The sequence below is a fragment of the Phocoena phocoena genome, chromosome 17 (assembly GCF_963924675.1).
Source record: "Phocoena phocoena chromosome 17, mPhoPho1.1, whole genome shotgun sequence".
Taxonomy (NCBI): domain Eukaryota; kingdom Metazoa; phylum Chordata; class Mammalia; order Artiodactyla; family Phocoenidae; genus Phocoena; species Phocoena phocoena.
The window spans coordinates 25,123,132-25,150,269 of record NC_089235.1 but is presented as its reverse complement, the minus strand read 5'-3'; the positions used below and the strand labels follow the sequence as shown (position 1 = coordinate 25,150,269).

Below are 27,138 nucleotides of genomic sequence, written 5' to 3'. Positions count from 1 at the left end.
TCATTTTGGGAAATGCATCCATTGTCCCATTCCAAGCTTAATTGGCATAATAAATGTCAATTAAAACTCCTTTAAGATTTTAAACTCAAGTGAAACTATTTATGTATAGATTCACACAAGACTTCTCTACAAACATGTCTCCTATAAGAGACACATTTCTTATACATTCACTCTGGGCTACAACATGGATACAGCACAGCAAACTTACATTCTCATAGGAAAGAAAGTTATTTTCCCCATCTTTCCTAAACATATCACTCTTAAGTTGCTTATAAACTGTTATATGTTTTATATGTTCATAGAGTTCAGTTTTCTTTCAACAAATATATAGAGAGTACCAACTACGTGCCAGGACTGGAAATAATATAATAGTGAACAAGGTAGAATGCCCCCTCCCATCAGTATGGAGAGATCCTCCAAAATGCTACCAGGAAGTCCCATTCCATCCCGGATCCTAAATCTACACATGACTCCTTTTTTAACTTTTACTTATGAGGCTTAAAAGACAATTATTCATCCAGTATAAATATAAAACAGAATCTTTGTTAACTTCTATATTTGGCAAAAACATATTTTGTGTCTTATGTACAGCTCATTAATATCGGTGTCCAAAAATTCTGTTTTAAGTAGCCCAAGCTGCCAATTGTTTGATATCATCATCCTCTTCTTCTGCCCTCCTGGAAGATGCTGAAACAAACAAACAAAAATGGATAAAAATTAGTAATTGGTGACATACATACTTTCAGCACAGAAAACAGGTATGAATTATGTATTAAAAGGTATATTTTATGCAATGAAAAATAAGTGCTAAAAGGCATAGGCCTGGCTATTATTTCAGGTAATTATTTGACCACAGGTGGTTGAGGTGGGGAGCAGACCTGCTCGGGATCGATGTGCAGAGGAGGATGTGCTAGACATGCGACCTGGTATTCTGTCTGGCTGTGCTGGGAGGGAGGAGGAAGGCACATTTGGAAGTCGGATATTTGCCATCTTCTTATTTAATTCTTCCTGCTCCAGTTCCTCAAGTTCTGCCATCAGCTCATCCTGAACAGAGGAAAAAGAAAGAATTAGGGAGTTAATGTTTCAAGAAGTGGGTTTCCTCAAACATAATAACAAGAACATCTGCTACCCAATTGATATGTGAGAACCCAGTGAAATGGAATATTTATTTTAAGACTAAGTCTGTTTTGCAACACTGAGCAATAATTAAAATATGAATATTTGGGGCTGTGCAAATTTGTTGTAGTTAATCTTATAATACTTCAGTCAACAGTTTTTCAAGTAATTTGTGCTTGCTGAATATATAACCTCCACAGTTTCTAGGAAATTTACACCTTGCCTGTCATTTTTCCAATGTGTCTTTTATTTTCTACTGTTAAGAATTAAGAATCTGTGAGACTTTAACTAGAGGAAATAAATATTTTCATTTGGGCTAATGCTACTGAAATAAAACAACAGGTATAGCAAAACCATAACATACCAAAAGTAAAAAGAATCAAAGATATTATTGTTCCTTTGTCAAATTACGAAAACTAGTAAATATCATGCTCTATGTCTTAGTTAAGAAAGCTTCAACTCAAGGTAGGTACACTGTATTTCTTTCTTTTAGCAATAGCCCCAGAGTCTGGTTTAATCCTAAACTGTTCTCTGTCTCAAGAACCTTAGAGAGGCAAGTCTAGTTTGAGGCTTTAAGGGTAAAAGTCACCTTATGACAGATATGAGATGACTTGAGATGAATAGTTCATGTCTAACTGGCTCCAAGTGTCCTCAGGTTGAGTCCAACCCCCCTGAGAGAAGTTGGGAGTCAAAACTAAATTTGTCATCATTAGAATTCTGAGGTTGTCATTATTAGAAATGACCTAAGACACTCTTATATTCGACCAAGGAGATTTCTTCATTTATTCATCATAGAACAAATTTATTGAGAGCTCACTCCTGGCTGAACTCAGGGCTGGGGAGACAAAGTCCAAACAACAGTCCCTACATTTAAGGAGCATATTGAATGTAGGAGAAAGGCACAGAAACAAATAATTATTCTATATTAGAATGAGAGTAACAATACTATGGGCCAAGAGTGGAGATCCTTAAGCCAACCACAGCATTCAATCAAGTCACCATGTATCAGACATACAGTAAGCTGAATGACTGTCTGACCACCATTATATCTACCTCATGAAAAGGAAACAAACATGAAAATGTATAGCATGAGGCCATGTGAAATAGTGTGGTCAGTGTAGTTGTGGGCTTTATGATGCTCCACAGGCTGAATGAATAATGTACCTTCAGCATGAATACTCTGATATCCTATTTCTGCTCACAAAACAATTAAGAACAAATATAGCAAATGTAGTAGTAGCAGAACACACTATCCTACACTGAATGTATGCCCAGAATTGCCAATAGTGCTTGATGGTTACCAACAGCACTGAAAAGATATTGATATTTTCTTTAGCAAATATGTGTTGACAGGATAATCATCTCCATCATTTTCAAACTTCAGGTATCATACACTTATTTATTCATTGATAAAAGAATTTTAGAATTTAAGAAACTTTAGAGATAGTCTAGGGATCCGGTCATTTTCATTTTATAAATAAGAAAACTAAGGGTCAGAAAAGTAAAGGGACTTACACAAAGTTTAGTAATAAATGGCAGAACCCAGAGGTCCTAATGAGCCCAGAGCTCTTTCCACCATGTCATAGTGCACTCATTAGGTGCTTGTTAGTCTAACCAGATATAGGCAAACTTTCTCTGGAAAGGACCAGACAGCAGTATTTTTGGCTTTGCAGACCACATATGGTCTCTGTCTAATAGCCTTTTTTGTTGCTATTGTCACTGCTGCTGTTGTGTTCTGCAATCCCTTAAACATATAAAAACCATCTTGTTCAACAGGCCATACAAAAACAGAACTTCAGGAGGATTTGTCCTGAAAGCCACATTTTTCCAACCCCTGGTCTATACTATTTTAAAAAGCTATTGAAGAAACAGACGAACAGACAACAAATAGAAAACAAATTTATGGTTACCAAATGGGAAAGTAGTGGGGAGCGAGGGATAAATTAGGAGTTTGGGACTAACGTATACACACTACTGTATATGAAATAGACAACCAAAAAGGACCTACTGTATAGCACAGGGGACAGCACTTAATATTTTGTAATAACCTATGAGAGAAAAGAATCTGAAAAAAAATAGATATATGTGTATGTATAACTGAATCACATTTCTGTACACCTGAAACTAACACAACATTGTAAATCAACTATACTTCAATTTAAAAAAAAAAGTAGAATGGAGAAAGATAAAATAAAATAAAACAAAACTAGAAATAAAAAGTTGTTGACACCCAGTTCTCACTTTCAAGGATTCTGTGGAACTACATCTTACTTATTAGATGTACCATTTTTAACACTACATGAACGTAGGAAGTCAGATTCTTTGCCATGGTAATCTGAGAATTGGAAATGTTTCAAAATTTGTGTGTACTTTGTGTGTACTTTGAGTAGAACAATTGAAATTCACAGTGCAGACATCACCATTATAATTATAGCCTGTATTATTGGACTGATTAATCTCAATGGAATGTGTGTGTTAATAATGTCACTCCACATTTATTTTGTTTCATAGCCTAAGTAATGAACAGAGGCAGCCTAACCTCTAATTTAACATGAGCATGATCTGTTTCTTGCAGAGTGACACAGTCTGCTTTGTTTTGCCCAGATGTGCGAGCACTCAATTTTTCGTAATGGGGTTTTAGGCTTCAACCATTAAAAGTCACTAACTTTACATAATCACATGCTGCTTTTCCTTAATAGCTGAAAACTTAATTAGGGGGCTATTTGCCAAACTATATTAATCTTTCCTTTAACTCAGAGCTACCAACACTTCATTTCCCTCTTAAGACAGGTACTTTTCTAAGAAATTTATTCTTTAATGATATTTAAGGAAATGTGTAAGGAAACCTGCTTGCTCCATATGATGGGAAGCTGTCTTTTTTAGCGGCCACCATACTCCATTCTTTATTATAGGGTCACCCACCTCATCAAAGTTATCGTCAAATCCAACTCGTTGAGAAAACGCTTCTGAGATTTCTTGGGCAACATCCTGTTGCTCTGCGATCTCTTGCATCAAATCATCTATTTTGTTCAGATCCCTAGGAAATAATATTTTATTGAAATAGTTTAGAATTTTACTTTAAAATTATGAATTTAGATATAAATTAGAAAAATGAGTCAATTTAATATAAACTCTTAGTTATTTCAGTAGGATAGTAAACATTCTGGTTGATAAGACTTATCAACTTTAAGAATTGCATTTCAAAAAAATTAATAATTCTGTATATGTACATATATTTTAAATTATGTAAATTAAATTAAATTGATAGCTATTACATTTGGGAGTCACTAGAGGGCAAATTATTTGATAACTAACAATATTTGTAGACCCATTTTGAAATTTTGTCTGGTAGGGCATATGTAAAATTTAAATATAAGCTGTTATGTATTAACTCTGCAGGAAGTGGTACCATGGGCCACCAAGGACCACTGTGACTAAGATAAACTCGGGAAGCTCTCAGCAGCTGCTATCAGGGCAGCTTTTTGTAGAAGGTGAACTCTGGAACTAGAGATCTATTTTCTAGACTGCCTAGTACGTCTGAGGTCCTGGCCCCCTGAGAACTTTCCCATAGCTGCTGATGGTCTGAGAGATTACCGATGAGAGCAGGATTAGGCCTATGAAGCCCTCAGAAGAATCAGCAACTTCAGCAAAGGAATCACAGGCCCAGGACGGACAGCTGCTTTCAAGACAGTTTCTAGCACCCAAGTCCCACTGGCCTCCAACCACCCACTGAAGCTGCCAGTTTCCGAATGCCAGCATCTGAGCTGCCTCTCCAGTACCTTGTCTCTGAATCATTCCTCCAACTCTGAAGCTAGGCCAAACTGATTGGATACCAGAGAAGTGACAATTTTCCTCATTATTAAGCAATTAACACTGAAATTTTGATTCCCAGTGGAATAAATCTTTTACAAGTTTTCCATACTCTATACATGGGAAAAGCTGAGTATTCTGACATAATTTCATGTAGTAATCAAAAAGAATACTTTGCCATTCTCCTATCACCCCTTATTTCTAATTCTTATATTTATAACAAATATACAAGGATTATTTATTTAAAAATCATATGACAAAGGTACAACTAAAGTTTGGGCCTGGGAGTGAATTTTTCTCAAAAGGAACACCCAGGGCTTCCCTGGTGGCGCAGTGGTTGAGAGTCCGCCTGCCGATGCAGGGGACACGGGTTCGTGCCCCGGTCTGGGAAGATCCCACATGCCGCGGAGCGGCTGGGCCCGTGAGCCATGGCCGCTGAGCCTGCGCGTCCGGAGCCTGTCCTCCGCAACGGGAGAGGCCACAACAGTGAGAGGCCCGCGTAACGCATAAAAAAAAAAAAAAAAAAAGGAACACCCAGAGGTGATGCTGCTAAACTACCCGGAGAGAAAAACTATGATTTTGTAATACATTTTAGCACCCAGCTTACAGCAACAATATAGGACTGTGACTCTGATAATGAATTGAATGATCTCTCAGAAGCTGTCGAAATGATGGCTAATTGTCAATTATCAAGGCAAGAAAATGTCAGCAAAGATGTCTTCACTGACCCCAGCCTCTCTCTCTCCCATCTTTTCCCATCCATGGAAGCTTCTCTACATCCCTCAGTCACTCTTTGCCCTTGCATACCTTTGGTCCAAACTTCACTATGATATTTAACTTTGGAAAAGGATTAGGTCCCAGACATTGATTCTGAGTGTGAATATAAAGCAAATTGTTAGCCCCACTGCCACTATGAATATAGATTACTGAGCGCTTACTTTGTGCCAGGAACTCCTAAGTGCAGTATATACTGTATCTCATTGAATTTCACAATAACCACATGAGGTAAGTACTATTATTATCTCTAATTTACTGATAAGGAAACTGACTCAGGGAGAGGCAAAGTAATTTGCCCAAGGACAGTCAGCAGGATCTGGGATTATAATCCAGAAAATCTGACCCCAAATCCATGCTTTTATCTACTATTGTATGTCAATGGTTCTCAAACATTGCTTAGTATCAGAATCACCTGGGAGCTTGGTTAAAAACAAAAAGGCCCAATCCTTGCTTTTCTTGAAGGAGCTTGGGCATCTGTGTTCTCATTAGTAGTGATTTTTGAGTCCCCCCAAAATTTGACAACCACTATTGTATAGTTCTAACACCTTCACAGATATTAACATTTAAGTCTTTTAAAAATTATAGAATGAAAATATTTGCAGGCGGAGTGTCAAACAATAGTGAGGCTACTGGGAAACGTTAAGGGCAAAACGAATGTCCTTTATTTTTTCATGGTCTGTTTTTTCTTTTGCCAATATTACTTCTGCTCTTACTCTGAAGGAACATTCCATTCCAACATGTCAAAGAGTCTCAAATGAGTAAGCCCATTCCTGTGCAGATCATCATATACTTCCAAAGCACTGAGGGAATTTATGGCTCAGAGGGAGACTAAAGTCACTCACATGTTTTCATGAACTGCTTTCATGGCTTTTGCTGCAATGCCCATGTTCCTTAACACTTCTGTGTTGGTGTGTGAGTTTTCCAAGGCTTCTCTCTGGAACTCAATGGTGGAAAGGGTGCCATCAATCTGAGTGAGCTGCTTCTCAAACCTCTTCTTTCTCTTTAGTGCCTGTAATGCAGCTAAATAATGGAGAAGCCACATTTATAAGGAGAGAGCCAATCACTCACTCAAGACACTTGCTGAGCTGTTTACTCAGCACCAACCATGGAATCAGTATTGTTGAAACCAAAGAGGATACCAAATAAAAAATCTAAAGGGTAGCATCTATCCTTTCAGTTGCTTGTACCAACTACTGCTTCCTTAAACATTTTGTTATTCTTCCAAAGATCTGCCAAGTGTCAGAAGATGAAAAGTCAAAATTTCATAGTCTATAAAATATACCACAGAAGTGTTTCTGTTAATATTGGATTTTAGAAAAAGAATAGATAAAATAGAAGTAAATATCACGTAATAAGAAAAATAAAACTTTAGAGAAAGAAAGAATTTTAAGAACTATCTATTCTAGCCCTATTTTCTTATTTCAAAGACAAGTTAATTGAGACCCAGAGAAGTTATATGACTTGCTTGAAGGTAATCAGTGAGTGACAGTCCAAAGCCTAGGATGCCAAGCTTGTCTTGGTCTGAAGTGACTGTGATCAGTAAGGTTATATCTAATCATAAGTGTCCATAAAATCAACACTGTAGGGTCATTCTCAAGGATTAGATGGCATACTGGTGAGGGAAAAGACTGGTGCCTTCAGAGAAATGTTATCCAAATACCCTCCCATTAACACTTAGCAAAATCTTACGTGCTTCTTTCAAAAATCACAACACTAAGAGAGTTGACTATGGAACCTTGGAAGGCACCCCGAAAAATAGGCCCTAAAATGTGAGTTTTGATAAGGCATTTAGTGAGAATGCAAGAAAACAGCAGCAGCAGGATACTAATATGAAGATAATTAAATGGAATTGACAAAAGAACACAAATATTTTTATGGTTTCAGAGTGAACCATGTAAGTTATTGCAACAGAGATTTCTGAGGGAAGACTCTTTTCTAATGGTTTTGGTCAATTTCTTCTTGTTCTTCCAACAGATTCAGTATATTTATTCCAATGCTTTTTGTTTGGTGCATGAAGACTTCTAGCCATTATACTTTCCTGCTGGATTTTATTAATGATCTATGAATCAATATTAGTTGATCTCCATTTAACCTTTGCCTCAAATTCCATTTTGTTTTCTATTAAATTAATATTTAATATAAAGTTAATATTTATCTATTAAAATTTATATTTTGTATATTAATATTAATGTTTAATATAAAATTAATCTTTCAGCTTTCTTTTTATTACAATTTGCCTGTAATAATTTTACATGGACCTCAATTTCAAAATTATTTTTAATTTGCTCTCTTTTGATACTGCCTATTACAGATAGCATTGAGTGTTTAATGTGTGTGATTATTTTTAACCATTCAGATAGTCTCCAACTTTTAATGTAAGTTTTTAAGTTATTCTCATTTATTGTAATAACTGATATGTCATCTAGTATGGTCTTTTTACTATCATATTTATTGTGTTTTCTGTTTGTTATGATTTTTATTTTCTTTTTGCTTTCTTGTCTTTATATAGATTCATCAATTTTCATTTGTCCATTTTATCCCCCTTTAATTGTGGGATAGTTTTATATATTAAATTATTCTAATGGATACCCTTGTATTTAAAATATACACATATAATTAAACTTAAGTTTTCTATCCATGTTGAAAATAAATCAGAATCTATAATTAATCAGTATCTATAAAATGTATTGTCCCCAAACAAGATTGTCTTATCACCCCAAACCCCAGAGTATTTGATTGAAATAATCTAGCTTTTATTAGTTCCAGATGATTACCAGTTTTTTAAATTATTCTTTCAATATTTAAGGAAACATTTCTTAAGTGCAGTAAGTTTCATAGATACAATTTCAACAGTTATTTACACTAACCAACAGAGCTTGCTGGCTTATTTTCTTACTATTGCTTCTTGTATCCTATATTGTCATGAACCCAAGAGAAGAGAGATAATGTAGGAAATAGAATATACAAAACTTGTATACAAAACTTGTATTAGTATCTTCAGGGAGATCAAGAGGCTATTGTGTTATAAGACAAGAATGGGCTTCCATAAAAACGAGCAATTAGAAAACAAGAAAAATTCTTAGAAATTAAAAACATAACTAAAAAAATAAATTAAAATGTTAAAGAGTAGAATAAATATAACTGATGACTAAATTAGTGACCTGGAATATAAAGTTAAGGAATTCTCCCAGAACATAGAATGAAAAGAGAGATAAGTTAATATATTGGAGGACAGAGCCAAGGAATCCAACATCCGTCTTACAAGGATTTCAAAAGAGAAAGAATGTTTCAGGGGGAGTGTGGATAATAATACAAGAATAAATAACAATTTCAGAAGAAAATAGAAACAATGGTGGGGAAAGAAGTAATTAAAAAAATTAAAGAATACGGTTTCCCCAAGCTGAAGGAAGACTATTCTTCAGAATAAAAATACTCACTGAACACTTAGACGGGAAAAACAAAAAATAAAAGGCACATGCTTAGACCTATACTAGTGAAATTTTGTAACTCCAAGGTAAAAAAAGAAAATCTTAAATGTTTCCAGAGGAGAAACAAGCAAAGAGATTATCTACAAAGGAAAGAGACTGATATTATTATCAAACGTTTGAAATACTGGCTATCCAACAGCAATGGAATAGTGTCTTAAACTTTTTGAAATGTTTTGAAGCTAGAATTCTGTAAAAATCCAAACTATTATTTAAGTCTGAAACAAAATGAAGTCTTTTTTAGACCTACAGGCATTTAGAGAATTTATATCTATGCACTGTTTCCAAAAAAAAATACTTTTACTCCAGTAAAATTTTTTTTAAAAATCCAAGAAAGGACAATATAGGATACAAAAAGTAATAGTAAGAAAATAAGCCAGGGAACACTGTAGTTTAACAGTGTAACTAACTGTTGAAATCGTAGTTACATAAGAGTGTTTCTCCATGAGGTCTCTCTCTTGAAAGAGAAGGCTGCCCAGAGCTCTACAGAAGCGCGTGGGTCATGCCAACAGGCAGGCTTCCTTCCAAGGGTAGGGAGGAAGCAGACAGGCTGGGGATTCTTACAGTTGCCAAAGAAAGGCTTTTTAGGTGTGGATCACTTTTCTATATTTCCCTCATGAGTGGTAATTTTCTTTCCCCGCCCCTTTCTGCCCACTGTGAAGGTCCAGGGTCAACTCGGTTCTGCTCTACTTCCCTCCCCAGGTGCAACACCACAATTTCTGTCCTTGCTGAATAGCACTAACACTTAATTTAAAGAACAGCTTTTATTTATTTATTTAATCTGTCCTTTAGGAAAGAACTAAAAAAAAATAAAAAGTAAAAAAAACAACTGGCACAAAGGCCTTTCTACAATATCATACAATATCACTGTGGAGAGGCTCTTCACGTGAGTGACCAGAGCTGTGTGAGGGTTTTCTCCTGAACGCAGGAATATGGCCAGCTGACCTTCTGTGCTATCACTCTGCCTGTAGATCCACACCCACTATGAGATTTATTACATTGGATTATAATTTTTGTAAAATGTATTCTAATCCATCTCCCCTACACTAATTATAAGCCCTTTGTGGAAAGATACAGAATCCTACCCGTCTGTTTCCCCAGTTCCTGGCACATGGCCAACAAAATACTGTACATAATAAAAACCAATGTTTACTGAGCATTTGCTAGATGCCAAACTGGTGTTAAGTGTTTTATGTGCATTATGTGATTTATATCATTAACTCTCACAAAGAAACTACAAGAGTAAATACTATTATTGGTCCATTTTAGAGAAGATAAGATGAATGAATACTAAATGAATAAATTTGATAATTTTGTGCACCATGACAGCATGGTATAACGGAAAGAGTACGGCCTTCAAAGTCAGAGTGTGAAATTTTCTTCCATGACTTAATAGATGTATATTCTTGGATAAGTCACTTTCCTTCTTGGATAAGTCATTTTCGTTCTCTGAGCTTCAGTTTGCTGTTCTAGAAATGAGGACATAATCCCCAAGAGTCAGGGTGATTGTTCTAAGAACTAGTGATAATTTATGGAAACCACCTTATAAAGTACCTGTACACAGTAGAGACTGAGCAACTAGATATTATTTCTATTAGTAACAGTGATTTATATAACAGTCATTCATTAATGAGATTGCATATCTTATTTCTGAGACCTCCGAGCAACAAGTTACCTGTTTTTTCACCCTAACTCACCATAACAGGAACATAATATTACAAAACAGCTCTGCATTTCTATGGTATAATACATAATACTATACAGCAGAGTATCCTAAGAAGGTAAACTTCAAATACACATCTCCACCCAACATACCCAGAGGTGGAAGGTTCAAAGTCCATCTCTTTCCTATCTTGTCAGGCTGGTTCAGTGTCCATACTTATTTGGAACCTAACTATACCCATTGACCCAAAAGTATTTTCTATTTTTGTTTTTGAGAATTTTTAAAACTTTTCATTAAAAAAATATGCCACGCTTCCTAGTAACAATTAATTTTAGATTACTCTTTGTAAATTGAAAAATACAATTTGGTATAAAAGATGGGGCTTTGGAATCACTAGCATTGCATTTTAATCACCTCTACCAATTAAAAACTGTGTGTAATAACCTTGGAATGTGACCTTAACTCTCCTTAAATGATGCTCCCTCAGTTGAAAAATAATTATAACAATAAAAATAACACCTAGAAGATAACAATAGAACATTGTACCCTGGAGTCAGGTTTCCTTTCAAATCTAGGCTCCATCTACCCACTGCTACATGGCCTTACATAGCTGCTTATTGGAAAATGTGAATATAACTCATGCGGTTGTTAAAGGTTAAATGAAATAACATATGTAAAGAAATTAGCCTGGCACATAGTGAGTGATTACTAAATATTAGAAACCTTCATCATTACCATCATCTTCTTCGCAAGATTTCAGAACTATATTTTGGGAGCCACATGATATAATGCCCAACCTTGTCAATATTTTTTATTAATAACAATAAGTTCTGGAATTCCCTGGCAGTCTAGTGGTTAGGACTCTGTGCTCTCACTGCCAAGGGCCCAGGTTCAATCCCTGGTCGGGGAACTAAGATCCCACAAGCCACATGGCGCAGCTGACATAATAATAACAAGTTCTGATTTGGACACAATTTTGAATGCCTATATTAACATATGGTTTCTGCCCTTAAAAATAGTTGGGAGAAATTTAAAAATTCACCAAGATGTGAGATCTCAACTTACACTATAATCTCCATACCGCAAACTACCCATTGGTCTGAATCGGACACCTAAACTCTGAAGGAGGAAGCAGGTAATGAAAGTAAGTGAAGGAGCTGCTTGTAAATTTTGGAGATTAATCCTTTGTCAGTTGCTTCATTTGAAAATATTTTCCCCCATTCTGAGGGTCGTCTTTTGGTCTTGTTTATGGTTTCCTTTGCTGTGCAAAAGCTTTGAAGTTTCATTAGGTCCCATTTGTTTATTTTTGTTTTCATTGCCATTTCTCTAGGAGGTGGGTCAAAAAGGATCTTACTGTGATTTATCTCATAGAGTGTTCTGCCTATGTTTTCCTCTAAGAGTTTGATAGTATCTGGCCTTACATTTAGGTCTTTAATCCATTGTGAGTTTATTTTTGTGTATGGTGTTAAGGAGTGTTCTAATTTCATACTTTTACATGTAGCTGTCCAGTTTTCCCAGCACCACTTATTGAAGAGGCTGCCTTCTCTCCACTGTATATTCTTGCCTCCTTTATCAAAGATAAGGTGACCATATGTGCGTGGGTTTATCTCTGGGCTTTCTATCCTGTTCCGTTGATCTATATTTCTGTTTTTGTGCCAGTACCATACTGTCTTGATTACTGTAGCTTTGTAGTATAGTCTGAAGCCAGGGAGCCTGATTCCTCCAGCTCCGTTTTTCATTCTCAAGATTGCTTTGGCTATTCAGGGTCTTTTGTGTTTCCATACAAATTGTGAATTTTTTTGTTCTCATTCTGTGAAAAATGCCAGTGGTAGTTTGATAGGGATTGCATTAAATCTGTAGATTGCTTTGGGTAGTAGAGTCATTTTCACAATGTTGATTCTTCCAATCCAAGGACATGGTATATCTCTCCATCTATTTGTATCATCTTTAATTTCTTTCATCAGTGTCTAATAATTTTCTGCATACAGGTCTTTTGTCTCCTTAGGTAGGTTTATTCCTAGATATTTTATTCTTTTTGTTGCAATGGTAAATGGGAGTGTTTTCTTAATTTCACTTTCAGATTTTTCATCATTAGTGTATAGGAATGCCAGAGATTTCTGTGCATTAATTTTGTATTCTGCTACTTTACCAAATTCACTGATTAGCTCTAGTAGTTTTCTGGTAGCATCTTTACAAGCAGCTCATGCAGCTCAATTTCAAAAAAACAAACAACCCAATCCAAAAATAGGCAGAAGACCTAAATAGACATTTCTCCAAAGAAGATATACAGATTGCCAACAAACATATGAAAGAATGCTCAACATCATTAATCATTAGAGAACTGCAAATCAAAACTACAATGAGATATCATCTCACACCAGTCAGAATGGCCATCATCAAAAAATCTACAGACAATAAATGCGGGAGAGGGTGTGGAGAAAAGGGAACACTCTTGCACTGCTGGTGGGAGTGTAAATTGATACAGCCACTATGGAGAACAGTATGGAGGTTTCTTAAGAAACTAAAAATAGAACTACCATATGACCCAGCAATCCCACTACTGGTCATTTACCCTGAGAAAACCATAATTTTAAAAGAGTCATGTACCAAAATGTTCATTGCAGCTCTATTTACAATAGCCAGGACATGGAAGCAACCTAAGTGTCCATCAACAGATGAATGGATGAAGAAGATGTGGCACATATATACAATGGAATATTACTCAGCCATAAAAAGAAACGAGATTGAGTTATTTGTAGTGAGGTGGATGGACCTAGAGTCTGTCATACAGAGTGAAGTAAGTCAGAAAGAGAAAAACAAATACTGTATGCTGACACATATATATGGTATCTAAGAAAAAAAAAAAAAGGTCATGAAGAACCTAGGGGCAAGACGGGAATAAAGACACAGACCTACTAGAGAATGGACTTGAGGATATGGGGAGGGGGAAAGGTAGGCTCTGACAAAGTGAGAGAGTGGCATGGACATATATACACTACCAAACGTAAGGTGGATAGCTAGTGGGAAGCAGCCGCATAGCACAGGGAGATCAGCTCGGTGCTTTGTGACCACCTAAAGGGGTGGGATAGGGAGGGTGGGAGGGAGGGAGACACAAGAGGGAAGAGATATGGGAACATATGTATATGTATAACTGATTCACTTTGTTATGGAGCAGAAACTAACACACAATTGTAAAGCAATTATGCTCCAATAAAGATGTTAAAAAAAAAAAAAGAAAGAAAGTGAAGGAGAGCGTGAGGGGTTAAGGGGAAAGGCCTTCTTTGTTTTCTCACCTGTGCGAAAGAGATAGAGGAATATTTCTCTATTATAACAATAAAAAATAGTGCAAGAGTGACGATAAATGGCCATGGACACTGGCTCCAGTATGAAAGAGACAACAGGAAGAAGTGGGAACTCCAGAGACCAGGAGAGATTAAGCCTGATCTATGGAAGTAGCCCCACTGGGCTCCAGTCCTTGGCTGCCATGCAGACTGCACACCCAGCCTTCCACACGATCAAAAGAAGCAAGAGATCTGGATTTGCATCCCAAATCCTTCAAATTTAAAAGCTGAGCTACATTTTTCAAAAGAAACTTATGTGAGCAAAACAGATGATTTCTGTATGGCTAGATCTGGCCCCAGGACACCTGACACTTCTTGTGGCTTCTATCTGGCACAGTATGTTTCTCCCAAACACTAAGACCGGACGCTTCTGTTCCAAAGAGTCAAGAGGTGTATGTGAGGAGTACCCCTGCGAGCTGTTTCTCATGTGAAATGATGATGCCATGCGCCCACCATGAGATGGACAGGCTTTAACTTTGTTTTCTAATAACCAATTTAGGAAAGAAACAGTTGTATTTTTTTCAAAGACATTTAACAAATGTTGCAAATAAAGCATCACTCCTGATTTAGCGAAGAAGGACACTTTTCGAGGTGTGTAATTTAACCTATGTAGAATGTGCAATTCAATCTGCCAAGCTCCTACATGTGCTTTTAGGCAGCTGATGAAACCTGGAAAACATTCTTTCTAAAACAAAGGAATCTACTGTATTCCTTTGTGGGGGGAGAAACTTCCAGGGGTTTTGTCTCTTTGTATAACAGTGATGTTCCTTCAGCGACGGAGCTGCAGAACAATGTCCGGTATGTACTGCTGCCAAGGGATACACGAAGAGCCCTTACTATACAGCCCATTGAGAACTGGGACTGAAATGTAAGAATTACCCACTTGAACCAAAATTCAACTAGCCCTCTGCAACTTTACCACATTGCCAGAGGAGGAAGGCTTTCTGGCAGAGAAAGCCTTCCTACCTCTGCCAGAGGAGGAAAAATAACTTCAAATAGCAGGAAAGAGTAGCAGTTTCATTGCTTAGATAATGTAGAGGGCATCTTGATTGGAAAGGTCAATCTGTTATTCTTTGCTTGTTCAAGGTGTATAAATCCGTGCCATTGTTCATCTATTAGTTGGCAAAAAAGGAAGAACATTTTAGGAACCATCATATCTAGTGACTACAAACAAACCTATCTGTGAAACATGAAACTGAATTACAACAGCTCTACTCTCTCCCAGGAACGGATGATTTCTAGAGAAGGCATAAAAAGATGAAGCTTGGAAGACTTAATCCCAGAGAGTGCTTAAGTGACATGCCACTCACAATTGGTTATGTCTTCTTTTGCTTTTAACTGGGAAGTCTCATAATCGTGTTGTTTTATTTGAGAAACTTCAAGGTAAGCCCCGTTCTTACTCACATACAACTCACTTCATTAAACAATAGTTCTATTTATGGCAACTCATTATAGTTCTCAGAAAAACACAATCTGAGTAAGCATCACCATGAGCATTCCATAAATGGAATAAAAACAAAATGTTTCTGTTCAAAGTCACAGGTTAGATTGGAAACAGCTGGGGAAATATTAGAAAATTCTAACATTCATTTATTTGTCCAGGGCCAACCCATTATGAATTTTCCCCAGGCTTTGTCATTTTTAAAAAAATATCCTTCATCCATTAATTTCAATCACTCCACAGGTATGCACTGGAGATCCACCACATGCTTGGCACTGCAGGGGCAAAGAAATAAGGCTACAATCTCAGAGGAGGCAAAATATAAAATGGGCATTCAATCACTTATTCATCATTCAACAAGCATTTATTAAGCACCAACCATCTTACAGTAGCTGTCTCCATGAATACCAACTTGTATAAGGTACATCCTTCACTTCGAGTAGCATAGGAGACATTGAGGAAAATAATAAGAGACATGTACAAGGCACAATGGATACACAGAGGAATGTACACACTACACTCTCTCTGGAGGGTAAGGGAAGACCTCACAGGGAAGGTAATGAAGCCAGGGTGACTGTCTACACAGATGCTCAAACACACTGCCCAGTAAGAAGCATGAATGATGAAACATATTACTTCTAGCCCCTGACCCTCTCCCCTGCTGCAAATCTCTTTACTAAATGATGTAAAATTTCTGGCTGAGAAACCGGAGCAAATCACACCAGTTTGCCACACTAGCTGGAACTTATAAGTAAGATCACACTTTCAGAGGTCTGGCCAATATTAAATGTCATTAAAAAGGGTAAATAGCAAGCTAAAAGAAGATTAGACCACAGAAATGATGTAGTGAATTATACAATGGCAAAGCATATGCTTGAGAAAACAATAAAAAAGGAATGAGAGATATTCTGAGGAAAGGGCATTTGGAAGAGGAATATTGTTGGAAGCAAGCCAGTAATGTTGTACTGAATTTTGTGTTAAAATAAAAAAGAGTGATTGATTAATATTATGAAGTGTAAAGGATTACAAAGAGGTGGCCTTAGCCATCTGCAGAAAGATAGAAAGAGACAAGGGAAATGGAAGTTATTGTCCAACAGAAATGATGTTCTTCTCCGCATCCTAAAAAGCTCACACTTACTTTTGGAGATAAGGCAGTTCTTACTGCCAGGATGTCACCCAAGAGATTAATAGAGGAGATAAATCTGAGAGGGGAAGGTCATGACCTAAAAGTGCTATTAGGCTTGAGTTGCCAAAAAAGGAAGGAATGCTTGCATAAAAGACTCATTTTATTTATTTTTTCCTTTTTTTAAATTAAAAAAAAATTTTATTGGAGTATAGTTGCTTTAGACTGCTGTGTCAATTTCTGCTGTACAGCAAAGTGAATCATCCATACATGTACATATATCCCCCCTTTTTTGGATTTTCTTCCCATTTAAGTCACCACAGAGCACTGAGTATAGTTCCCTGTGCTATACAGTAGGTTCTCATTAGTTATCTATTTTACACATAGTAGTGTGTATATGTCAATCCCAATCTCCCATTTCATCCCACCCACCCCGATTTGCCCCTCAGTATCCATACGTTTGTTCTCTATGTCTGTGTCTCTATTTCTGTTTTGCAAATAAGATCATCTATACCATTATTCTAGATTCCACATATATGCGTTAATATACGATATTTGTTTTTCTCTTTCTGACTTACTTCACTCTGTAAAAAAGACTCATTTTAAATATCTACCAAAATTCTTATTTTTCATAATTAATTGCTTCCAAGGTCAATTTCCAGGCAAGTAAAATTAACTTGTTATTGGAACACTATACCAATGTATTAATTAAAATCTACTTGACATTCTTTGTAAAGACCCAGTTAAGTGACCAGGCAGAATATATAACCAATTGAATGAATAAGTTTTCTACTTGCTACTAGTATTATTAGTAACCTGACAAATTGGTAACCTTTATGGGCCTGCTATTGCCTAGAATATAGAGGAAAAAGTATGAACATGAAACCAGCAAATATTAAATAGAAAATCTCAGTAAACAGCTGATTATGCTTCATTCTACAGGGTAGACATAGGTACCTATGGATATAATTTTGTATGCTGTGTGTGTACCTTTGTGTATGTCTGTATATACGAATATGTGTATATGCATGTGTTTATATGTGCATGTGTGTATATGTATCTATATATGGATATATGTGTATATGTGTGTGTGTGTAATGTGGTTCTATTTCCTACTTGTAAATAAGTATTCCTTGTTCATATGATGCACCAATAGTTCCAGCTACTGTGCCCACGGCTTGTAGGTGCTCCTGAGAACCAACAAATTTTACCCCTAGAGCCCCCATTAGCTCCCACTGCTTATGATTCTATGATTATTCCCCAGAGATCCTATGACCAACAAATCTGGAGGAATACAAAAAAAAAAAAAGTCTGGAGGAATACATAATTCTTATCCTCAAAGCAAGGTGACTATTACTAACTTAAATTCTTGGAGAAAGGTTTACTTTGACACTGGTGATGAACTCTATGTACTATTCTTTAGTTTTTCAAATGTAAGTGAGAGAAAAACACTCAACAAATATAATAGTTTACATAAATATAGTTTACATGAATAAAAGTTGTCAAACTGCTCAAAAGATGATAAAACATAGGTTCTTGTGTATATGATCTTTGAAACATGTGTAAATTGGCTTAACATAATCATAACTTTTTTTTCTTGCTTCAGTCAACACAGTAGAAGTTCTGAGTTAGGATAATATCTTTGTTCAAACTCCAAGGTTACACTGACTTTCATTTTACATGAATGAAATATACAAAAAGAATGGTAACATAAATAGCACTGCTCACTGAGAAAGGCCTGTTGAACAATGTTCCCGCTACAGCACAGACACACCCATTATGACTGTGCAGCATATAGCGCTCTGTGAAAGAACCAAAAAGATTCACTAGAAATTCATGCTCAACTAGAGAATGAAATGTCCAAAATGTTTGGTCGCACAGTTTTATTTCTCTAACTTCATATGTAAGCCAAATATAAAAGTGTAAACTTTATTAATTTGAGCTCACCGGTTGACATTCAATTTTAAGTTTTTAAATATCTTCTAATACAAGGATTCCCAAATTTTAACAGAGAATAATCAACTTTTCCTTTCCTATACTTTTAAAATCACCACTCCTCCTTGCTTGCCTTTTTGGGTTTGTTTTGTTTGAGGGTAGCAATTACACTGTTGGCGTTTAAGTCACTAGACTGCTAGATTGAGAGGTGTTGGAGGCTGCACAGAGCAGATGATGGGCAGGGCTTTAGCTATTCCCCATTCTCTCACTGGAAATTCCCGCAAGATAGAAATATTTGAGAAAAGGGCTTAGCAGTGGGCTCAGAGAGCCACTGGTCCAGGTTTAAGAGCTCTTACTGCTTTAAAGTATGACCATATAAACTTCGTACTAAGTCCTAAATATTTCCAATAAGTAATTCTCTATTAATACCACTTGTCTGAGGTAAGTAATTAAAATCTCTGGTACAAGAAAGTCAGTTACTCAGGAAATGGCTTATTATTTGCTTTATATTTATTCCAGACTCTTGTTTTGTTTTTTTTCCTTCACCTTCTGCAAATTTTTGAGCAATTGTGTATGTGCTAGAACTTCTATAAAATTATAGTCAGAAAAAGTAGGAGAAACTAAAATGATTGGTGTATGCTATAAGTTCTGGATGTAGTTTGCTAAAGCAGAGGATTGAGAGTGTAGTTTTAAAAAATAAAACCTCAATATTATCTATATATTTTAAGTGATTGTGATAATTTTGTCCCTTAAGAGCACAAATAGATTCACGCGTACTTAAGCGTATTACAAAAATTGAATACCAAAATAGATTATTCATGCCCTTTCCAAAACTGACCCCCAAAGCAAAGCAGCATAAACTTTAAAACTCAGAATCAGATGTCTTGCCTTATAGGCATAGGCTAGAGTATTATGTGTTTTGAGTTTTTTTTTTTTTCTGTTATCTTGAAAATAAAATCTGATCTGAAATAAGTAGCCCTAAATACTGAGAAACATACTAGTAATACTAAGTACATCTGAGGACAGTTCACAGTAATCTCCTGTTGTAGTTTCTTGAAACTGCATAAATCACATGATTTTGGCATAACCATGGTGTTAGTAGTAACTTTTCTACCTTATTCTATTTTATTGTAGCTGATTCAGTAAACTACAAAATAGCATAAATCAAGGAAAATTATATTTTTGCTGAACGTAAATATTTCCCAAAATATGGTGCTCTATTCCAGCTTTGCGGAATTTATATGAAGAATAATAACAAATGAATGTTCCAATGTTTATACTATAGCTTCAAATTCATGAAGGAAAAAAATAAACTAGATGTAAAGTTATATAACACAAGAAACGGTCCCAATTACCCTCATAGAAGAAGCTACGGGTTAGCCAAAAAGTTTGCTCAGGTCTTTCCATGCCCGAATGAACTTTTTGGCCAATCCAATATGATAGGTCAGCAAACTATCAAAATTTGTACCACAGATACTTGAAAGAATGATTCTAGAACAGATACACTCTATACTCTAGTTTCTGAGGAAGTAGAAAAGAAGCCAGTGGTAACTAGAAGCCAATACGAGTTCACAAGGTGAAAATTTAGTTCAAAAACTAATCTCATGGGCTTCTTTTCTTTGGGCTACTGGATGATGACCAAAGAAAAAATATGGACCACCCACTGGCCTTCTAACTTTATACATACCAAAATCACCCAGAAAGCTATGAGTACCAGAATTCTAAACCTTATCCCAGATCTCTTGAAACAGAATCTCCTGCTGTGGCAGCTTAAAAAGCTTTCCAGGTGAATCTGATGAAGTTAACACACTACCAGTTCATAAACCAGCATTGTGAACCAGAGGTGTGTGAATATAGTTTGGTTTTAGGGATGTAATTCGCAAGGTATACTGAGGCATTGTTAGGGAAAAGAGAAAAAAACTTAGAGAAATAAGATGGTGTGGGGTAGAGATAGAGGTCAGGTGTATTCGTAGCTAGATGAATAACTAAACTCACTGAGTGCTGAGGTGTCAAACTGGTAATCATGCCTTAGCTGAATCTTACATGAAACATCATTGCTATCGTGCAGAGGTGATCCTGGAATGAAGTCTCTAGTGGTGTGTCATGAGCTTCTGTCCTTGGTTCTGTCTTATTCAATACATTTTAATACTTGGACAACAACAAAAAAGGCAGTTGAATAAATTTGTGACTGATTCAACCAAAAGAAATGGCTCATATATAAGCCAATGAAATTGGAATTTTAGAATCTTAATTTTAAGGCAACTGAAAATAAGATGATATTGAATAGAAATACATGTAAAACACGGAATGCAAGTTTAAAATATTGATTTTAAAAAGGGGGGGAAGGGTAAATCTGGCTGGGATTTTTAATTATTTCCAAGTCCAGTTGTAGATCCTTGCCAGGGCTCAGAGGGGTGTGGGAGGTATTAAGAAAGCGAGAAGTTTTAAAATTACAGTTTAAGTGAATAGGGCTCCCAGGAGTGGTCCAGACATTTTAGGTCCCCCCCAACCAGGGGGTAAAGCCTGACGGGAGCTCCTGAGGTGAGGGAGGAAGTTGAGGGTGGAGGTTGAGGAAGGGTCGCATTTCTATTGATCTGTCTTTTCCAGAAGAGAAATGGGCAGTTGACCTGAGAATAAGATCCAGGTATTGGATGCCCCAGGAATAAAATTCTTTTCCCTGGCCCCGGAATACACAGGGTGTGGTACAACAATTGGATAATCAGAGGCAAACAGAACACTATTGTGATGCCTGGTTGTAATTTGAATACTGGGGGACTCTGGGACCCTGCACGATTGTGGAGTCATAGTACCCTATACACTTCCCTAAAGAAAACTAATTCCGGTGCCTGAGATGACTTGTCAGAGGCTCTGGGAGTGTTTCTTCACAATTAACACAGCGGGAGGTTTATTTCTCATCCAGGTATCTGAGTGATGCCAGAGGAGAGGAGAAACAAGAGAACAGAATGGGGGAGGAAGAAAGGAGAGAAGAGATAGTGCCTCCCAGTTTAACAGCCCATTAAATAATACATACAGGTTCTCAAATTGCATCAGAATCACTGAGTTATTTGTTCAAAGTTCAGGTTTCTGAACTCTACACTCAACCCTAAATTAGAATTTTTAGGGGCGTCCTTCTGAGTATACACTTTAACCAGCATCCTCCAGGGCTTCTGATGCGGCTGATCTGAGGCCCACATTTTGAGAAATTCTATTAGGAAAAGAGGTCGCCAGGTAAGTGATATCTCCCAGGGGAACTTCCATCTGGGTCCTGCAGTCTGTGCCTGTCTCCTATTACCTGAGCCATGCTTTTGTCCTCACTAGTTTGACACTCAACCAGCTGATACCGATGTGGTTCTCTTTACCAATTTCTTCTGGTCTCCGGTGTCTGAGATTGCAGACTTCAGCTCTGTGACAACTATCATAAAAAGCCCAAAGAGATTCCAGCATTGAGCTAAACTAGTGGGACTGTGCCCACATCCTGACTCCAAGGAAGCCCCAAACTGCATCATGACTCTGAAAACAAATTCATCCTTGCCCCCAAACACCTCAGGGCTCAAAGTGAGCCAGCTATGCACACAAGACTCTCTGCCTTGAGGTCTCATTTCACCAAGCAGACACCTGGCAAAGACGTTGAATGACCTCGGCTCCGGGTTGTCACTGGAACCCTGTGAAATGAAACTGAGGAGGGATTTTGGTCAAATTCACTTCCTCTCTGTCTCAACCTCTCACCTCTGTAAGTCCACTTCCCAACAGCCTGAGGCCTAGTGATAACTCCAGCCTGGATCCACCCCTTTCCACATAGTTACATATTTGGATTTCTTGTTCTGCCTGGGAAAATGTAAGCAACAGGGCCACCACAAGAGTGAGGGGAGAGAGTAGAGCGGTACCGAGGGGGAAGATGTCAAGGGGCACTCACTCTCTGACTGACCTGCCCTGGTGAGCAAACCTCAGCATGGGAAGCAGTAACTGAGGAAGTGACAGAGGTGGGGTTGCAGAACAGGAGACTCAGGCAACTGACTGCTGTCCTCAACTATGTGAAAGGTCTTCACATGACAGGTGGAGTAGATTTATTCCGTGTTATTCCAGAAGACAAATTGGAGCCAGTATGTGGATCTTACTAGGAAACTGATGTCAGCTTTAAAAAAAAAAATGCTATTTTATCACAAAGGGTGATATATATAAAGTGCTGAATGGAGGGCTTGACACAGTAATGTCGTTAATCATCAAACCTTTGAGGATTAACTTTATCACCACCATTATGCAGATGAAGAGACAGACTCAGGCCAAGTAAATGGTCTAAAGTCACACCGTTTCTAAGTGTCAGGACAGGGCCAGGAATCAAACCCAGGGCTATCTGCTTTGAAGCCCAGGCTCTTGACTACAACACTAAGTTACTTTCTATCAGATATTTACACATTGACGGAAACTGAATAGGGATATTACACTTAAGCAAATCCCTGTGACCATCTCTTAATGATTTTATTAAAAAAAAAAAAAAAACTCATAAGGGAGGTTAGAACAGTGACCTCTAAGGTGTTTCACCAACTAGTGTGGCAGGAGGGAGTTGCAATGTACTAAAATGTTGATGCCTTCAGCTCCTGAGGCCTCCAGCCTGGGGTGTCCAGAGTCCTCGAGCTGCTGGTCCTTAGTTATCCCAGTGACACATACAAATATTATCGGTGCCCATGGGTGCCATGATATGAAAAGAGTTAGGAAGCACTTCAAGACTAAGAGACCTTGTATTTCTACCCCACTAACATTACCATGGATTTAGTTTTCTCATCCTTGACCCTGGCTACAGGGCAGAATCACCTGGGGGCACCTTTAAAAAATATTGATGTCCAAACCCCACCCCAGCCAATTAGATTAGAATCTATGCGGGCAGGATCCCGCAGGCAACAAGGTGACTTTCACATACAGCCAGGACTGAAAACTGCTCTAGATGACAGTGCTCAGCAAAAATAGAAAAAAAAAATTAAGTGACGTATAAAAAAATCTGCTTTTCCACAAAGCAGATTACTAGCTTATATAAAGCAGGAGTTCTGTCATAGTAATCTGAATAAACTGCACTAAAGCATGTCTGCTCTTCTCAAGTTTTTAACCAAATTATAGATCTTGCTTCAATTGTTCCTCTTTTAGATCAACAGAGCCTTGATATCATGGCTGTTGCAAAACCAGTTTGGTGGTGCCCATTATGGCTCTTTTTGGTAGATTATGGTAACTGCCAAAGAGGTTTGAAGTAAGAATTAGCTATCACTGCACAGCCTTGCTACAAGTTGCAATGAAAGCAAGTTTCAGACTCAGATCTGCAGATACACTTATTAAACAAACATACATTGGCCAAGCAGGCAAAAAGTTTCTCAACCTGTTTATGAGCTCAGTGAAGTCCCAGCTCTATGCCCTTTTAGTCTAATACACCTTATACGAAAGGCTCACTGAACACAGACAGCGACCTTCCCTGGCAGGGTGCTGTGCTCTGTGGGAGTTCAGACATCCACCTGAACCAAGGACTGGACACTACACTGATTTGATCAAGCCCCGGGTACCATCCTCACGTTGTTAGTTATACACCTAGTACATTCTTAATGCCTGTTCTTATGTGGGGAGCAAGGAAGTATCTCTAAACTATCTCAGCCAAACCACAGGTTTAGAATACCCACAATTTCACCAGTCAGATCCCATTTCTAACATTTATTATGCTAATTTAAGAGTTACTCATTTTACCAGTAAAATCCATTTTTGACATTGAGAATGCTAACTTTCAAAACTTCTGTTGCAGAGAACTAGATCACGGAAGAATTTGTACTGGCTGGGAGTATGGCCCTTTCTGATATGATACTAGCTCGCCACTCAACTAGTATTCTTGACAGCATGTTAGCTGACTAACCACCTCTAGAAGTAAAACTCTAACTGCACATACATATGTCACTTTGATTAACAGGTAAATTATGGCCATTCTGACACTGACATTGTGTAGCACAAGACCCATTTAGTACTAAGTATATGTGACCTTATTATGTGTGTGAAAATATTTCTTGGGGGCTAACGGAAAACAGTAACCATATGTATATGAAGTTATTTGGTTTATTTGGAAGATGCTGATATTGACAGTGTTTCGAATGCATGGCCTGTGATTGGATTCTTTCCATAGTTTAGATTACAGATGGCCTCATGCTAACCAGACTCTTCCTACTTCCAGGGCCACTGTAGAATCAGGCTTGGGCTAACTCAATGAAGTTCCCATGGATAAATGATGAAAAAGAAATAGCTTTTCTGAAACCAATTGATTATTTGCACTTGATACATCTCTAGCTACTCTGATTTAAGGAAGTTAGATTGATGTTCCTGATTAGTGTTGTCTTTATTTTTTTTTTTGGTGTCTTTATAAAGTCTACTTGTAGACACTTTATTTAGTGCATTGCCAACTCAAGAACGTTATAGTATTTTACATTCTTTTCTTCTGAAAGGAAATCTATATTTCTACCACTTCATAGAAGCAGACGTTTCATTTTTCAGATTTTTTTAAGCCAGTATTTACTGAGCAACCACTGTAGATAAAGCTACATACAGATCCAAGTGGATAACAAATCAAAAAAGACACACAAAAAATCTTTGACAGAGTACCTTGATGGGTACTCTAAGCAAATGGCAGAGTACCCATCAAACTGAAGAGGAAGGGCCCAGGAACAGAACAACAATGGCTTTTTAGCAAGTCATATTGGCATAGTCTCTCTGTAGAAATTGCCATTTAATAACATCCCAAAATACTTCAGGCACGAAGTAAAAATAGAAACCAGCACTTAACTCTAAAACAGCCTATAATGTGGACAAGAGTTACATGCAAGAGCAGAGGAAAATGAAACTTGGCCTTTTTGTTGTTGGTAGTAAATGGGCACAAATGTCATTTTTATGGAAAGAGCAGAATTTTCAAGGTCGACTACAGGAGACATGATTCCTTTCCTGTGTTAAACAATGGCAGGGTCATTTAGGGCAAACTAAATCTTCCCAAGGCTTCATTACGACTCAAGAAGCCCAACTTGAGGATGCAAGTTCAGGGTTTGGTGGTGAGCAGAGTCCTAAATTGCCACTTCTATTTCTGGGTCTGTCACTGAACTTGTGTTACAAGAGCAAATCACTTCAACTTCTTGCTGGGTTTTTATATGTGCCACGGGTGTTGTTTAGATCTATTCTCTATAGAGAGAGCCATACACTGAAGAAACCAATTAACTCTGGCAAAGAACAAAAGGTTCAAGGTGCAAGGGGATCACCAAGAATCATTACTGACTTAAAGTCCTTTCCGCGTGGCAAAAGCCAGTGATAGAATTAATATTTAATTCTCCGACATTACTTTTTTGGTATAATAGCTCAACTGCACAACAGCCAACTGAAGTCTTCAACAGCGGAGGAAAAGGGAAACCAGAACATACTAGAATATACTTCAATGGAGATTTACAAGCAAGTTAAAATGTACGATTCAAAATACAAACACACGGCAGAAAAGTTGATATTTAGCATCGAAATCAGCAGGACTGGGCCAGGGTGAGACAAGCCAGGAGGAAATTTTAAGGGGGCACCCAAAAAAGCAATAATCAAGATAAATAATATTTCAATGCAATATTTGTGAAATTCAAAATTAATGCAAAAAAATCCACGATGAACAAAACATCACATTTCAGAATGAATTTGAAATAAAGAAGGGCTGCGCAGAACACATAAGGGCCAGCTGCAACAGAAAAGAATCAATAATACCAATCCTGTTTTTATTTTAAATATTGATATTTTGTTCATTATGGATGCTTTTGTATCAACTTTGAGTTTTTAAAATATTGCATAAAAATATTGTTCATCTTGATTCCTGAGATATGTGATGCCTCCTTACATTTTGCCCTCTAGGATTGTGCTTTGCTCAGCTCTCTCTAACTCCGGGCCCCTGGGGGGTCATTACCAGTTTCTAGAAAGGCCATGGGAGCACACCTGGCGGCCTGGGGGACAGGTGCTGTGGGCCAGACCGGACTATCCCCAAGGAAACGGCTGGAGGTAGGAGGGGGAGAGTTCACGCCTGGGGCCAGACCCCGAGCCTACCTCGTTTATTCTTCGTGCCGTGCTTCCTGGCCAGGCTGAGCTCTCTCTGGATTCGATTTTCCAGGTACTCTTGTTTCTTGCTCAGCATCTCTTCTGTCTCCCGAAGTCGAGCCAGGGCTTCCTGGGAGCTGGGAGCAGCTCGGCTCTTGGAAGAGCCTCCCCCTTTAAAGAACTTGCCCAACTTGCTCATGGTTGTGGAGTTGAAGGGTGAGAGCGGTCCCGGGAGCGTCCCAGGGCTCCCCGGGGCCGCGCCTGGGGAACAGGTGAGCGCGATCGGGCTCGGGTCTCGGAGGCCCAGACCCGGGAAGGCGGCGATCCTGGGAATCAACACGTCGTCGGGCTTGCCCAGGTGACACCCTCTCCTGGGC

At 37.7% G+C, this 27,138-nt stretch overlaps 1 protein-coding gene across 1 annotated transcript; it reads right to left on the bottom strand.

Moving 5' to 3' along the window:
* Positions 1–300: 300 nt before the first annotated feature.
* CHMP4C (charged multivesicular body protein 4C) lies at positions 301–27,138 on the bottom strand. Its single transcript, XM_065895428.1, has 5 exons — positions 26,771–27,138; positions 6,546–6,723; positions 4,039–4,153; positions 879–1,044; positions 301–687 (listed from the first exon to the last, which is right to left on the bottom strand). The coding sequence occupies exons 1-5, from the start codon at positions 26,958–26,960 to the stop codon at positions 623–625; spliced, it is 714 nt and encodes a 237-aa protein (XP_065751500.1). The 5' UTR covers positions 26,961–27,138; the 3' UTR covers positions 301–622.

Excerpts from the sequence above, each read along its gene's own strand:
- CHMP4C (XM_065895428.1), bottom strand. The coding sequence starts at position 26,960 with ATGAGCAAGTTGGGCAAGTTCTTTAAAGGGGGAGGCTCTTCCAAGAGC. Across the intron at positions 6,724-26,770 it reads CGGCACGAAGAATAAACGAG|CTGCATTACAGGCACTAAAG; the intron begins GTAGGCTCGGGG and ends TCCATTATTTAG. Across the intron at positions 4,154-6,545 it reads AAAGCAGTTCATGAAAACAT|GGATCTGAACAAAATAGATG; the intron begins GTGAGTGACTTT and ends ATTATTTCCTAG.